This window comes from Ochotona curzoniae, unplaced genomic scaffold, assembly GCF_017591425.1.
Source record: "Ochotona curzoniae isolate NIBS_2020 unplaced genomic scaffold, NIBS_Ocur_1.0 scaffold_1037, whole genome shotgun sequence".
Taxonomy (NCBI): domain Eukaryota; kingdom Metazoa; phylum Chordata; class Mammalia; order Lagomorpha; family Ochotonidae; genus Ochotona; species Ochotona curzoniae.
The window spans coordinates 11,368,860-11,383,998 of record NW_024467083.1 but is presented as its reverse complement, the minus strand read 5'-3'; the positions used below and the strand labels follow the sequence as shown (position 1 = coordinate 11,383,998).

The following is a 15,139-nucleotide window of genomic DNA, read 5'->3' as shown; positions in this document are numbered from 1 at the left end:
CCAGGGCATCTTCAAAAAGTTCCTGTAAAATGTATATTATGAAAAGCCCATGCATGGGTTTTAAAACTGCCTTTGTACCAACATAAACTTATCTTTTAATTCTGTTTCTCCATGAACTTTTTGAAGTAACCTCATATCATTTACTTATCTGCATAAAGGTTGACATTTGTTGATCCTAAAGGAAAGAGAAACCTCAGTTACCAACACTTACCCCTTCCTTTGATGCATTATGCTAAGTTGCAGCAAAGCCTAGCTTTTAGCTCCTATCCCGGGCCCTTACCACATGTGATAGCTCACCCATGGGAACTTGAGTATCCCTTCTTCTACTCAGCACCTTCTTAACCCACAGCAAGTGGCAGAGTCACCTGAGGCTTCAGCTGCTGTTTTGGTAAAATACTTAAGTGCTGCTCTTTTCCCTTAAAGCCAAACAACAGAGCAGATGGCATTCAGGAAACTGCCAGCACCTAGGTGTGTAATTTTGTGAATTCCCTCAGAGGAGTAAGTCAGTTAGTGAAAAAACCCTGCAATACTAACAAAACCAAAAGGAAACTTCTTCAAGAATGCTCTGTTAAGATTAAAGTTCACTCCCACAGGCACATTCTAAACCAGTGTAAATTAATCCCATTATCCAATAGCAGACGCTGAAGGCAAGAGAGTACACACAAGGCTTTGGTAGGAAGGGAGGATGACAGATCTCCCACACCTTAAACTAACGCCCACAACACTGCACTAAGCAGCTGAGGCCCAAAAGAAAAACAGCTACTCTAAAATCCCCAATCTCTTATAATTAAAGTCAAAGCCTTCAATCCCCTTGGGGGCAAGGGTGTGGCTCCCCAGCTCCCTTTTATCTCTCATTTGGAGTCATTTCACCCATTTTACACTTACCAAGCTCTAGCCTCAGGATTTCTTTTGGTTCCCGCCTCAGGCCCTTAGATCCTGCCACTCGTCTTTTAGTTCCCAGCCCCAGATCTCTGTTCCCAGCCCCAGAAACTCTTTCTCAGGGAAACTCTTTTTCAGAGAATTCTTCCTTATCCCCACCACATCCCTATCTTTCTAACCCCTCTTCTACACACACACACACACACACACCCATAGGCTCCCCACTGCCAGGTTCTTTAAAAGAACTGTAAGTCTTTTGAGCACCTTCAGGTAATCTTGCATCTGAATGCTTAATTAATGTCCTAATTGCTACCCACTAGACCATAAACGCCATGAGATCAGGGCTGGGTTTAAATTTGCTCACTAGTGTACCTGCAGCACCTGGCACAGAGATGACTGAGTAAATAAATGAAAGATTGCGATCTGTTGATTTGCCAAAACACTTCCTTCTTATCATCCTAAACTATGTGCCAGTTTAAATACAGAGAAGAGAGAGCACAGACCACATTTTATAAGCTTCAAAATAAGGGTACAAAATAAGACTGGATAGACAAAATAACTCAAGAAGAAAGGGCCAGTAAAAGAACAGATAACAGCGCTATCATCCTCTCTGTAACACAAGGTTAGGGCCCTTCCCACTGCCTTCCCCTTCAGCTTTATCTCTTGATAATTGGAACACTCTAAGTGAAGCCTGCTACAGAAGTAATTTACCCCCAATCTGGAAAAATTGACTTCAGTCATCAATTTGCTCTTGTCATCAATCCAATTCCTTTACTTTGGGGAGCTCCTTCAACTTTGTGAATCTGAACAAATTAAAGTCAGCCTAAGCCTTTCCCTTCAGGCTGTTGAGAGCTACAGGCACCTGCTCTAGGCCACTGTGATACAAAGCTCAATATCTCACTCCAATGAAAGGGCTGAACCAAACCAGTGGGCACTGTTCTACAAGCCCATTTGCCTCCCAGAAGGAACCTGTCATCCTTTTTTTTTAGCTCACACCAAGCAGGTAGATGACAGACAGACAGATGGACAGCTAGATAGATATTAATGTATCAGATTAATTCCACTCCTGGGAATCAACCACTTGAACACCAGGGTCCCTGTAAATGGTATATGAATTCCACACTCCCTTAAAAGGAAGAAAAATACATAGAAGAAAAGTCAGTTACACAAGAGTCCCATCAATCTGAGATGTGAGGATCATAAGTAAACTGAAAACAGAATACATTGTTTCTTCTAAAGCCTTCCAAAAACTCATGCCTTTGAGCCACATTTATAATAGAGCCCAGGGCTGGCACTGTGGCACAACAGATTAAGCCACCACCTGTAACAAAGATGTTATATAAGTACCTGTTCAAGTCCTGGCTGTTCCACTTTCAATCCAGCTCACTTCGAGTGTGCCTGAGAAAGCAGCAGAAGACAGCTGAAGCACTTGAGCCCCTACCAGCCATGTGGGAGACCCTGATGAAGCTCCCAGTTCTTGGGTTCAATCTGGCCCGGCCCTGGCTCTCTTTGGGGAGTAAACCAAAAGACAGATCTCTCGCTCACACTCTCTATCCCTCTCAATCTGCCTCTCCCCTTTCTTCTCCTCTCCCTTTTCTCTCTTCCTCTCATTTCCTATTTCCTCTTGGCCCTGTCTCCCTATCTTCCTCTATACACCTTCCTCTGAGACTCTTTCAAATAAACAAATGGATCTCTAAAAAAGAGATAGCGAGCTATTAACACTTGGAGTCTAGTTAGGCTCATCTGGTAGCAAATGCTAACAAGATGTGACCTCTGCTTTCTCTGCACAGCTATCAGACTCATCGGCAGCTCACAGGGAGGAGCCACTGGGAGCAACGTCAATGCCATCCCAACGAAGCAGCACCCACAACACACTCAGCAAACAGGAGGATCAATGAAAATGGAACAGATTCACACTATGAAAAGACACCAATGTTCACCAAACTAGGGTCATTTCACAAATAGCTTCAGGAGTTTCTAAAACTGCCCCTGAATTACAGCAGTGTCCAACTCACACATCCACAATGATGCAGTCTGGATATTATAGGGGGGAAAAAAGAAATTATGATCAACAACATGCTTTAAAAACATAGAACTATGAACTAATTTTAGAAAGATTTTTATAAATGTACATTTTTTAAGATATATTTATTGGAAAGGCAGAGTTATAAGAGAGAGAGAGAGAGAGAGGGTGCGCTTCCATCTCCCGATCACTCTCTGGAGGGCCACAATAGCCAAGACTGGGCCAAGCCCAAGCCAGGAGCCAGGTGATTCATCTGGATCTCCCAAACACATGGGCCATTCTCCATTGCTTTTCCCATGGACATTAGCAGAGAGCTGGATAGGAAGTGAAGTGGCCAAGATACACATGGGATACATACGGGATGACAGTGTTGCAAACACATTTTTACCAGCTGTACCACAATGCCAACCACTCCACAAACAGTTAAATGATAAATCAGCTTTGGTACTTAGGATGTAACTTTCCAATTTTCTGTAGAACTGACCTCACAGAAACACCAAATGCCTAAACAAACCTGAATAAATGTATGACTAGTGTATGTCTAGCAAGAATGAAATAAATTGGGCCCGGCACGGTGGCACAGTGGTTAAGGTCCTCGCCTTGCACGCCCAGGATCCCATATGGGCGCCGGTTCTAATCCCGGCAGCCCCGCTTCCCTTCCAGCTCCCTGCCTGTGGCCTGGGAAAGCAGTCGAGGACGGCCCAAAGCTTTGGGACCCTGCACCCGCCTGGGAGACCCGGAAGAGGCTCCTGGCTTCGGATGGGCATAGTATCGGCCCGTTGCGCTCACTTGGGGAGTGAATCATTGGACGGAAGATCTTCCTCTCTGTCTCTCCTCTCTGTATATCCACCTTTCCAATAAAAAAAAAATAAAATAAATCTTTTTTAAAAAATGAATGAAATAAATTACCTTTTGTTGTTCTCAAAAGATTAAACCAGGACCCAGCGTGGTAGCCTAGCGGTTAGGGCCCTAGCCTTGCACACACCAGCGTCCCATATGGGTGCTGGTTTGTATCCCTGCAGCCTTACTTCCCATCCAGCTCCTTTGCTGTGGCCTGGGAAAGCAGTCAAGGACGATCCAAAGGAGCTTGCACCCGCGTGGGAGACCTGGAAGAGGTTCCGGGCTCCTGACTTCGGATTGGCACAGCTCCAGCCATTGCAGCCACTTGGGGAGTGAAACAATGGATAGAAACCTTCCTCTCTGTCTCTTCTCTCTGTATATCTGACTTTCCAATTAAAAAAGATTAAATCAGATGTTACTTCAGAAAGAAATATTAATGGACAGATTCAGCATCAACAGAATGTGAACATGTTTGAGACCAAAACACTGGGATTAGTGTGGTGACCTAGCAAATTAAGCTACGGCTTAAGGCATCGGTATTCTGGATGAGCACCAGTCCAAGTCCCAACTGCTGCACTTCTGGTCCAACTCCCAGCTAACATACACAGGAAAGCAGCAGATCACCCAAGTTCTTGGGCCCATGCCACTCCTATACGGGGACCAAGATAGAGTTCCAGTCCGCTGTCTTCAGTGTAGCTGGTCCAGCCCTGGCTGCTGCAGTCTTTTAGGGAGTGAAGGTGAAGCAGCAGCAAATGGAATCTATGGAATATCTCTCTCCTTCTCTCTCTTTCTCTCCTCACTCTGTAACTCTGCCTTTCAAATAAGTAAATAAATATATTTTAAAAGAACAAAATAACAAAATAGCAAGAGAAATTGTTTCAAAAAGCAGAGTTTACACAGACTATTTTTTATAAAGGAATGCCCTATGAATCACAAATAACCATATCATTTATCAGGTATTTTCAAGTTGTTAAGGACTGGGATTAATTACACACTTTCAATAAAAAGACAATATTTTAGAAGGCTCTTATTTAACATATAAATCTTATAAACATATAAATCTTGGTTCTGGAAGGATTTAGTTGATGAACAAAACCAAAATATTTTTAAAGCTTAAAAAAACCTTAAACTTAAAAAAACTTATAAAAACAGCTAAAACTTAAAAACAAAAAGATTAAACAAACAACAAATCTCACAATGAAGTGCAGACAGCCCAACTCACGCCACAAAACCAGAAAGGAATTTGACATTAATTGTCCCACATTAATTTCAAATCCCGCCCCCCAAGTTTAAACAAGTAAATATCTAAACAGGCAGATTTTCTACTTAAAGATCAGAGAAGACAAAGACTCCATTATAACAACTCCCCTTTCAATTTCCTATCTTCCATCCCTAAAACCAAACAAAACAGAACAAAGCCCTCTGATTTACATACTTCACCTGCTTAGAGGTATCACTTTCTCCTACAGACCCAATCCGGAAACTAAATTCTCCTTGAACTCCTCCCAGCTCTCTCAGTCCCACACGCGGGCAATCTCCACTCTCTAGCCTCTGCCCACCTGGCCTTTTTGTTCCAAATACAGTCCTTACCATTGGCTGGCCTAGATCAGAGCCATTGATCACCATGCAGAAGCGACAGAGGCCCTGTGCTTTTCCACAATCCAGCACCCAATCAAGTGTCCATTCTCATCCATGACCACATTCCATTCAAGTATTGGGCTTCACCTAGCAACCTTGTTTTTTCTCGTGTGCTTTTGCTTGTGACTTTGCCTTGTGAAATCTCCTCCTTCCTTCCTTTCTTCCCCTCCTCATTCATTAATTCAACTTTAATTTCTGGAGCACCAGCTTTATGCCACATCCTGTACTAAGTACAGCAATCCAATAAAGTTAGCACAAAATGCACAGTATCTTTCCATTCCATTCTCCACATACTTGTTGAAGTGTCTTTACATGTGTTGATTTATAAAACACAGTGCTCTGTGTCAAAATCTATCCCACCTAGATTATGTTAGTTTTGTGTAGAACACTTTTCAACCACTTAAATGTTTTGAATTATGTTTTTCACTTCCCATAAAAATGTGTTGAGCCATCTTTTTTGTTTGCTTGTTTTAGTCAAAGGTGTATTCAGCCATGGCTAAATAAAAGTCATTTACTTTTAGCTTGGAATGTGTTTGTGGAGTCAAAACGAGAACATCTGATGTCTCAGGAATCTACTTCAAACAAAATAATGAAGCTGCCCTGTAGTGACCTGGCACAGAATGAATCTGGATGGCAAACAGCTCCCTCTGAGCCCTCCTGCCCAGTTAGATCTCTCCCCGCCTCCTCCCACTCCCTCCATGTCTCTGTCTCTCTGGCTGCCAGGGTAGGACTGGCCTTGTGAAGAACACTCTCCTGGCACATTGATTAAATTCTGCATGCTCACCAGGCTTATCTCAAACAAAGTGAAAGAACTGAAAAACAATTCACCAATGAAGATTAGAGACTGACTACATATTGTGAATGCCTTGAGGTCAAAACAGCAAATACAACGGCACCACAGCCTAGTGGCTAAAGTCTTCACCTTCTGTGCACCACCAGGATCCCATGTGGGTGCCAGTTTGTATCCCAGCTGCTCCACTTTCCTTCAGCATCCTGTTTGTGGCCTGGGAAAGCAGTAGGGGATTATCCAAAGCCTTAGGACTCTGCACTCACATGAGAGACCCAGAAGAAGCTTCTGGTTCCTGGCTATGGATCGGCTCGGCTACAGCCATTGTAGCCACTAGGGGAGTGAGCCAGTGCATAGAAGATCTTCCTGTTTGTCTCTCTTCCTCTCTGTAAATCTGACTTTCCAATTAAAATACATAAATCAAAAAAAAAGCAAATACTTAAATATCTAGGAAGTAAAATTTGACTCAAATGGGTCACAGAACTCAGAACTATGAATGTATACATACAAGTCCACTTCCTGCAATGTATACTGCATAATAACGATGGTTGCACACATAAGCAAACTTAAGCACATAAGCACTGCACATACACTAAGAAAACTTGGGCTGCTTTTACTTTCACATGTCCACTAATAAACAATAACATCTCCGTTTCTTTTTTCTTTCCTTTTGGCAGAACATTCAGAGGAAAAAAGGCAAAATTACACTCACAAAAGTAGAAGTGCAAACAAGTTTTAATTATGCCCAGATATTCCCAGATACAAGCTGGACATAGTATAGGTACACCCTATCTGTGGCACATTTCTCAGAACAATCATCACCCCCATCAGGGGCACACAGCCTGGCAGGCAGGAGCAACACTGCCCCTCTCTCCTCCTCAGTTTGTACAGACTCAGGATGTTAGGAAACGATGGAAGCCTGAGATCCGGACTCCAGGACAGGCTGCCTGTAGCTTGGGTGGGCACTTTCTAGCTGAGTGACCTCAGGCTATATTCTGCCCCTCTTCGGACCTCAGTTTCCTCACCCCTAAGTGACGACCGAAACAGCTATCTGTTAAAGCTGTTCTAAGGATTCTGGGGAGGGGGGCTGGTGAACGGAGCCAGGGGAGAAAGAAGGAGAGAGCGTGTGAGAGCCTGGAACACTGCCTGGTACAAGAGCAGACAAGTTAGCTGCAGCTATTATTGTTGTTGGGATTTTGCTTTCATTTCAACAGTGACATCTGTCTCAGAATTCCACCAATTTTCTCTTCTGCCTATATCAAAACAATTCACAATGAGAGCAGAGATTCCCAAGACTCACATGTGGGTATCTGCTTAAGTGGCATCCAACTTCCCACTAAGCCATGCTACTTGTTACATATTAAACTTGAAATAGAAATTGAAAATCCAGAAGGGCTTCTCACCTAAATCCAAATACCCCTTCCTGCAAAGATGTCTAGGCAAGAATTTTCTGCACTTCCAAGATATCTCACATTTACATTTTGAACTGACACCTATGCCGCATAAGCCACAGACAAAAGAAATCCCCCTTCAATAAATAATTTATCCAAGAATTCTTGGATGCATTGATATCAGGCCATTTTAATAAAACTCAAATGAAAATCGAATGTTTCAAATTATGTAAGTCTTCCACTTAGCTAATTAGTTCTTATTAGAGGCTGCTTGTTCTTAACATGCTAATGGTGAAATTCTTCGAGTCACTTCAAGAACTGCTTAAAATTCAGTCGCCAGAGTAGCTTCATGAAGAGCTTGCTGGCATCCTCAAGACTTCTCCTTGGCAAACCCAAAGAGAGAAGAAACAAAAATAGACAAAGCTGGAAACGAACACATCACATACCTATTCCTCACCATAAGCTGGCTTTCCTCATGGTTATTAACTCACCCTCCACCCATGACCCTACCAGGAGGCACACAAAAATTATAACAACATATTTGACTTTGCTAACTTATGAGCTAAGTCATTAAAAATAAGCTTCTATTCGGATTATAGGGCCCAAGTCCAACACCAAAAAATTAGCCTTTCTGGAGAGTTGTATGTTATTTGTAGTGTATCAAATATATATAACTCTCTAGAAAGTTCCCTTTTAGGGGGGCTATCTTTGTACCACAAGTGTGTTAACCTATACCTGGATTTTTATTCAGAGCTATGGATCATAAACCAAGAGCAAAAGATGATTTCTCATCATCCACTGTTTTTTTTTCAAATTGCTTAGGTCTTTCTAGTATTGAGACAAGGTCTATCTAAAACTCAAGCAGAGGAGTAGGTAATTTTGTGTAGCTGTTAAGAAATAACACATCTCAAACAGGAGTGCCTGGGTTCAGGTCCTGGTTCTGTTCCAAATTTCAGCTTCCTGGTAATGTGTATGCTGGCAGGTGGCAAATGATGGTTCAAGTAGCTCCACACCCTGCCACCCATGGGGAATAAACTATCATATAGAAGAGATATATTTATTTGCTTGCTTGTTTATTCCTTTCTCTTTTTTTCTTATTTTTCTTTCTCTCGTTCCCCACTTCTCCACTTTTCCAATAGATCATTTTTAAGTAGATAAAAATAAAACAGAAAATTCAAATTATCATCCTAATAGCCCAACATCATGAGGTCACTTAGTTAAATTTCCTCCACTGTCTTCTTAGATGGTTTCAATTTTAACCGCAAGTTAAAATTGGGGGTTGGGAAGGAGGGGGGCTACCATTCTCTGACAACCACATAAACATCTGCGAAGAACACAGCCGTATCCATAGAATCTGAAGCCTGAACAAGTCGAGTTGCTGATTTTAAAAGTTTCTCAGGTGACTATTTCACCAGAAAGGTAGCATTTCATTTAAACCCTCAGAAAATCGCAGAAGTCCAGGACTGTAGAGATCCCTTGTATGGCACCCCTGTCCTCAGCGAGGCATGGACTCAAGTACGACAGTTGGGACCCCACTGCCCCCAGGATGGTCTGACAGAGCCCAGGTCGCCACATGCCCTCTGAGATGCTTTGTGGTCCATGAAGCCAAGATGTTCCCATCCCTTTTCTCCTCTCTCCTCCACTATTTTCCCACTTTATGTAGCTGCATGCCTCGCTCCTCATCCTGGCTCTAATCTGTTAAACTACAGACCCACGTATCTTATCCTCCTTCCAGAACTCTAAGTCATTCACAGCCTTAGCACCTGTTTGAGGAAACTCCCAAATCCAACTGTAGTGTTGAGTAATCCATGTCTTGTGGGGACAACAGTCCTTCCACACCGCTTCCTTGTTCCAGTCAAGGATCCCCGGGCTGACAGCAATGCTGACTGCCTTCAGGGCTGCTGGAAACTCTCTTTTTCCTTGGTTCCCCACAACCCACAACTCCTGATTTGCTGTCCGGCTTCAGGACTGGACATCCCTCTTTTCTATCAGCGCTGCCACCACTCCAGGCTAGGTGATGTTTTCTTCCCAGGACCATCTTAGCACGGCCTGCTCAGCCTTTCTAATGCAACTTCACAGGCACTGTCATCTTCCTGTTTTGAGACAGGGTAGGTGTCCCCTGGAACCGGATACTTGGTCTCACCCTCCAACTCTGCTGTTTTCTGTGCCTTGAGGCAAGTGGCCCACCCTCTCTGTACCTTATTTTATCACTGTATAATAAAGATGATAATGGTGCCAGTCACATAGAATGGAAGCAAAAATAAAATGAATGAATAGCTGCAGCACACATTCAAATCCTCGGATGTTTGTCATTATTTACAATTAGCACAAATCCTGTCATACCATACATGCTCCCAAAGGCTCCAGAGAGCTCCGTGGATTCCTCATCCTGACATTCAGTCTGGGTCCAACCAACACCAATCTCTTGGCTTCGGAGTCCTGTACACACAGAAGACCTACACACAATCAAGCAACCTGGAGGAGCCACTGTTCCCTGAACACCCGACCTGCGCCTCCATCCCCATCCTTACTGGTCTTTCTTGAAGGATCTGTCCTCTCACATCTCTGACTGCTGAACGCCATCCATCCTCCCCGTGTTCTCAACTCCTTCACAGGCTGTTCTGAACACTCCTCCAAGCACAGGGGCTACATCTCTCTCAGGGCAGTTAACTTTGCTGCACCCATATCTGCAGTCCTGTTACCCTCACTATTGCCTTGGAACTCCTTGAACGTCCTATATGTATTCACCATCATTTTACTCCCTGTGTCACTCAGCACAGGGTAATTTGGAGTAACAAAAAGGCTGGAGTTGTGGGAAGCTGGAGACCACAGGTGCTGCCATGTCACAGCAGGACAGGTGCAAACAAGAGCAGAAAACACCATCGAGGCTGGAGTCCTTGTCATCATTTCAAACAGCATCCAAATCCACAATCTCAATGCCCTCTCCAGCAAGACTTTCCTTAGAAGACACCAGAAATGCAGTAGAGTAGCGTTTTTTAAGATGTGATTTGCAGTCCCATCTTATAGAACTATCATCAAAATCATACACAAAATTGTGCTTATATATCAATATTAGGATCTAAACTCTGTGCGAGCTGCGTTCAGTTGATTAAATGTAATTTTCTGCTGGATCTATTGCCAACAGTGTCAAAAGAGTGACTCAGATCTCAGGGACCAGAGCATGTTCAATGACATGTTCAATGGCACGTTAGTCACTGCAGAATGGAACAGAACGCCATGCATAGAGACAGCCCCCATCCTCAGACTCACAAGAGCTTCCCAAATCCTACAGTCACAGAAAGAAGGCCTCAACAACGCACATTCTCAACAGCAGAGTGAACACTCCATGAACACTGCTGGCAATGACATCACCCAGGTACCCAAGGTCAGGGAGCAGGCTGAGCCCAGCTCCATTCCACCCAGCAGCAGAGCTGTAACCTGACACCAAGGACGCAGCCCTCCGCCTGGGCAGTTCTGGGCACTCAGGGCAGGTAAAGGGCTCCTTCACTCCCAGCTGGACATCAGCTTCCAAGGAGAGCCCTCCTCACATCCTCAACAGACCCTCCAAGGCACTGACTGGGGGCTCAAGGAAGACCCAGGACATTTACTATTCAAAACCTGAAACGAGTCACAAATCCTTAGGCAAAACAGCCCAACATCCTTTATAACAGGACAAGTCCTAGAAAGCTACTTGGCTCATTCATATGTGCATTTTGTTGAGACAGCAAGACAGTAAAAGAATGTTTAAATTAGACTATAGTAGACTCCTCAGCAACACCAGCTCTTATCTTAACAGTACATGATCCAGTCAATCAGCCTTCCTTTTCTCATCGCCTGCTGCTTTCACTGAATTCATGAGGGGTCTTCAAAAATTAATGGGGAATGTGTATTATGCAAAAACTATGTGCAGATTTCATATTTTTGTAGCCAAGTCAACTTTCCTTTTTCATTCCATTTTCTATGAACTTGGTGAAGTCCCATCCTAGCACTTGATCACAGTTCCCTGTCCTTATTTTCTGCCCTCAGTCCTAATGCCACAGAAGCAAAGGAACCAAAGACAGCCAATCGGCATTCCCGCCTTCCTTGCTCAGAGGCAAAGAAGAGCATGATTTCGGGGGGGCTCCTGACCAGCACCGCTCTATCAGTAAGTCATCTTACAGGCAGCATCTTACTCCTGGATCCAGCTTGCACACAGCTTCCTCCAGTTAATGTGCCCCACTTTCTGAAAGGAACTCAACATCAGAAAAGGCTAAGCTACAACAGACGCCTTGTGAACTGTAAGCTTCAGCGCCCGTAGTATACTCACAGTCCTGAGCCCTGTGGGTGTCTCATAAATACTTGGCCACTGATTCACAGGCCAATTACAGTCTGGCAACGACTGAGATATACCTGCTTGGCCCTACTCTGGGAAGCACCTGTAATCTACAGTTGTTGTGTGTTCTGGTGGTAAGAACTGATCCAGATGGACATCTCCAATGACTGGGGTGTGGACAGGTTCAGATTAGGTTAATGTTCCCTTCACTTCTTCCCGAACATTCGAGCCTTATAAATAAGGTAATGTTACGTACACCATGGGAGAAAAGTGACTGAAACCTTTGTAAAAACAGCACTTCCGCACGAAACAGCCAACAACCTAAATGGTTGCAAGGGGAAGAAAAAAAAAATAGAAACTTACTTTTCATAGACCAGCTCCTCATCGATGGAGAAATAGTGGGTATTTACTGTGCTTTTTGGTCTATTCCTTAAAGTAGCAAAATATAACCGATCTGAAAGACAAGTTTAAAAGACAGAAGAAAACATATGAGAAGCAGGGAAGCAGAGGTGCAGGGTGGTGATAATTCCAAAGGACCAAAATAACATCTACTACCCTCAATTTAAAGCCCCATATTAACACGTGAAATTTCAGAAACCCGATCTTTCCCAGAAAGCAGACCCAGGAGCACAACAGTAAGAGAAGCAAGAGGAGGACCGAACCCTGGGAGCCTGTGGCAGACAGACACCCCGGCGCTCCCAGGGTCCGGGTGGGGATGACAGTCCCCGCAGACCAACTCTCTGGACCTCACCACTGCGGAAGGGGAAGAGAGAAGTGAGCCTCTCCCACAGGGCTCCAGACACTTCAAGAGGAAGGAAGAAGAGGCGAGGGGATGCCCCGAAAACTGAAACCAGCAATGGTAGGGTCCAAGCGACAGAAAGGATCTATTGAAGCTGCAAGATCCCCAGAACAAGAATCTGCCTGGTGCTGGACCGGGCAGAAGCCGGCGCTGCCCCATCAGCGGCAGGGGAGGCCATCCGAGGGAACTGTGGAGGGGACGAAGGACGCAAGAAAAGAGAAGCCGGAAGCAGGGGTCCTGGGGGACAGCAGAGTGGCCAGAGGGGACAGAAGCGCACGCAGCCGCTGCAGGACCCTGCGGGACCCGCGAGAAGCTGGGGCCGCAGTCGGGACGCAGCGGCCAGAAGTGAGCAGGAGTTGGGGGTGGGGGAGGGTGGGAGGCTGCGGGGCGGCTGCTCCTCACCTTTCATGAACTCGCAAGCCCCGATTAGCTCCCCTGACTCCGCTGCCATCTTAAGCGAGATGCACACGGTAGAGGGCTGGGTCTTGGCCAGCTGAGGTCACCCGCCCCCGGGGGCTTCCCCACTGCCCGGGAGCCAGGAGACTCGTGGTCCCAAACACCGAGCCCGGACGAGGGAAGCCGTGAGCGCCGAGGGCGGAGGCGGCTGCAGGGTCAGCGCGCCGGGCGCCCCGGGGACATTCCGTGGGGAACCCGAGCACGCTTCGCGCGGGGCGCACACGCCCCGGGCTGTGGCCACTCCGATTCGGCCCGGGCTGCTGCTGCTGCTGCTGCTGCTGCTGCTCCGCTGCGCCTGGGAAACGCAAACCAGCTCTCACGGCCGGGCCAAGTCTTCCCCCGGCTCCCAAAGTGATCATGGAGGAGAACGCGGCTGGCCCCGATCGCGCCCGTGGCTACTCGTGCGACAGCGGGCAGGACTCCGGTGCCCGCGGGCTGGCAGCAGCTGCTCCGGCTCCTCCTCCGCCACCTCCTTTCAGCAGCAACTCTTCCTCCTCCTCCTCCTCCCCTTAGGTCCGCCCCCAGACCTTCCTCCCCGCCCCCCCTCTGCCCCCCTCCACTTTCACGGCTCCGCGGCCATCCCTTAAAGGGACAGCCCTGTCCTTCCTCCCCGCCCGCCCGCGCCCCAGTTACCAGGCGCCCCGCGGGTCACTAGGAGCCAGTTGCTAAGGCTTTGTTGCCGTTCACCAATTGCAGTACGAGAAACGGGGCCCTGGGGCCCCCAGGGGGAGCCGGGCGGGGCCTTAGGGCCAGAAACTTATGAATGAATCGGGGGAATGGGGGGTGGCGGTGGCGAGGGGCAGTCGCCGAGGGAGGGCGCTGTTGCGGCCTCGGGGGGCCTGCAGGCACGGGCGCCCCTTCCTTTTTGGTGCTCAGTGAAGTCTTCTCCCACTCCGGGGTTTTCCTGTCAACCTCTCTCATTCTCTCGCACGCCCCCATGGTCTTCTAAACTCTTGCACGCGCGCGCAAGTGCATTTACAAACCTCCAATCCTCAATACACACACACACCCCGCCCCGGCTGGGCCTCCAGCCAACCTCCATCCCCCACCACTGAGGGGGTCTCCGTCTTTACATCAATTGTTTAAAATGAAATTTTAAAAGCGCCACTTCCTAGCTGAGAAGTCCACGAACTGGTTTTCTCCACACAGAAGTAGACTAGAGTAGAACTTGGGCTTTGTTCTCGCGGCTATAAAACGTCCCCACCCAGTGGGGGTGCCTAGGGGACGCCGCTGTGAGCGCAAAATCATCACAAATGCCTGAGGTGGGTATTTGTGGTAGGGGTCCCGGAAAGGGGCGAGGCGGGCAGCTAGGCCAGCGCCCCCAGAAGGACAGGGAAGCGAGAAGGGGAGGCGGGAGGGCCACTGGTCCAAGAGGGAAACTTAACACAAAAGAATTTCTTCACGTAGCCTCGACGAAAGCGCTGCCGCCCGGGCTCCTGACCCAGGGCTTCTTTCTGCGAGTTCTTCCCAAGGTTGGAGCAACTTTAATGCCGGGCGTCCCACGGCCGTGCCTAATCGGGGGGCAGTCCCTTCCATACGAAAATGGCGCTTCGGACCCGCCATCGGAAGAGCATGCGCCCTGAGCGGCTTCTCCAGCCGACTTGCCGCCTTGCCACCGCGCTTTTTGCCGGTCGGGAGACAGGGGGCGCGCGAGCAGAGCCGGCGGGCTGGGAGCGAGCTCCGCCTGGGACAGTCCCCGTGGATCTGCTTCGCCCACGCCCCCCAAAACTTAACTGGTACCAGAAACCTGTACCTCTCGGTATTTCTAAGCAGACATAATCTTGCAAAATAGTTGAAAAACACAGCTTCTCCTAACATTCCTATCTTAATGGCAAACCCAAAACCACATAAGTCGTCATACGTTTTAAAACTGTGACGTTCCTAAAAGAATGAGTTGCTGCACGGAGCTTTTCAAACATGTCCGTGTTGAATTCTGCCGAAAGCTTGCCAGATAGCGATGTTAAAAGTCACGACAGCAACTCAGAGGGCTTTCTTGAAAAACTCTGAGATTTTA

General features: G+C 46.8%; 1 protein-coding gene across 4 annotated transcripts in view; it reads right to left on the bottom strand.

The window, feature by feature from the left end:
- Positions 1–13,588, bottom strand: part of CDC14A (cell division cycle 14A) — a 165,168-nt gene extending 151,580 nt beyond the window's left edge. The window contains exons 1-2 of one of the 4 annotated variants that reach the window (XM_040998412.1): positions 13,072–13,588; positions 12,234–12,324 (exon numbers count right to left, since the gene is read on the bottom strand). In XM_040998412.1, the coding sequence (XP_040854346.1) occupies positions 12,234–12,324; positions 13,072–13,120 (140 nt within the window). In that variant the 5' untranslated portion in view covers positions 13,121–13,588. The remainder of the gene's footprint in view (positions 1–12,233; positions 12,325–13,071) is intronic. The other 3 variants (XM_040998415.1, XM_040998414.1, XM_040998413.1) reach the window with 3 other exon arrangements.
- Between the last annotated feature and the right edge of the window lie 1,551 nt (positions 13,589–15,139).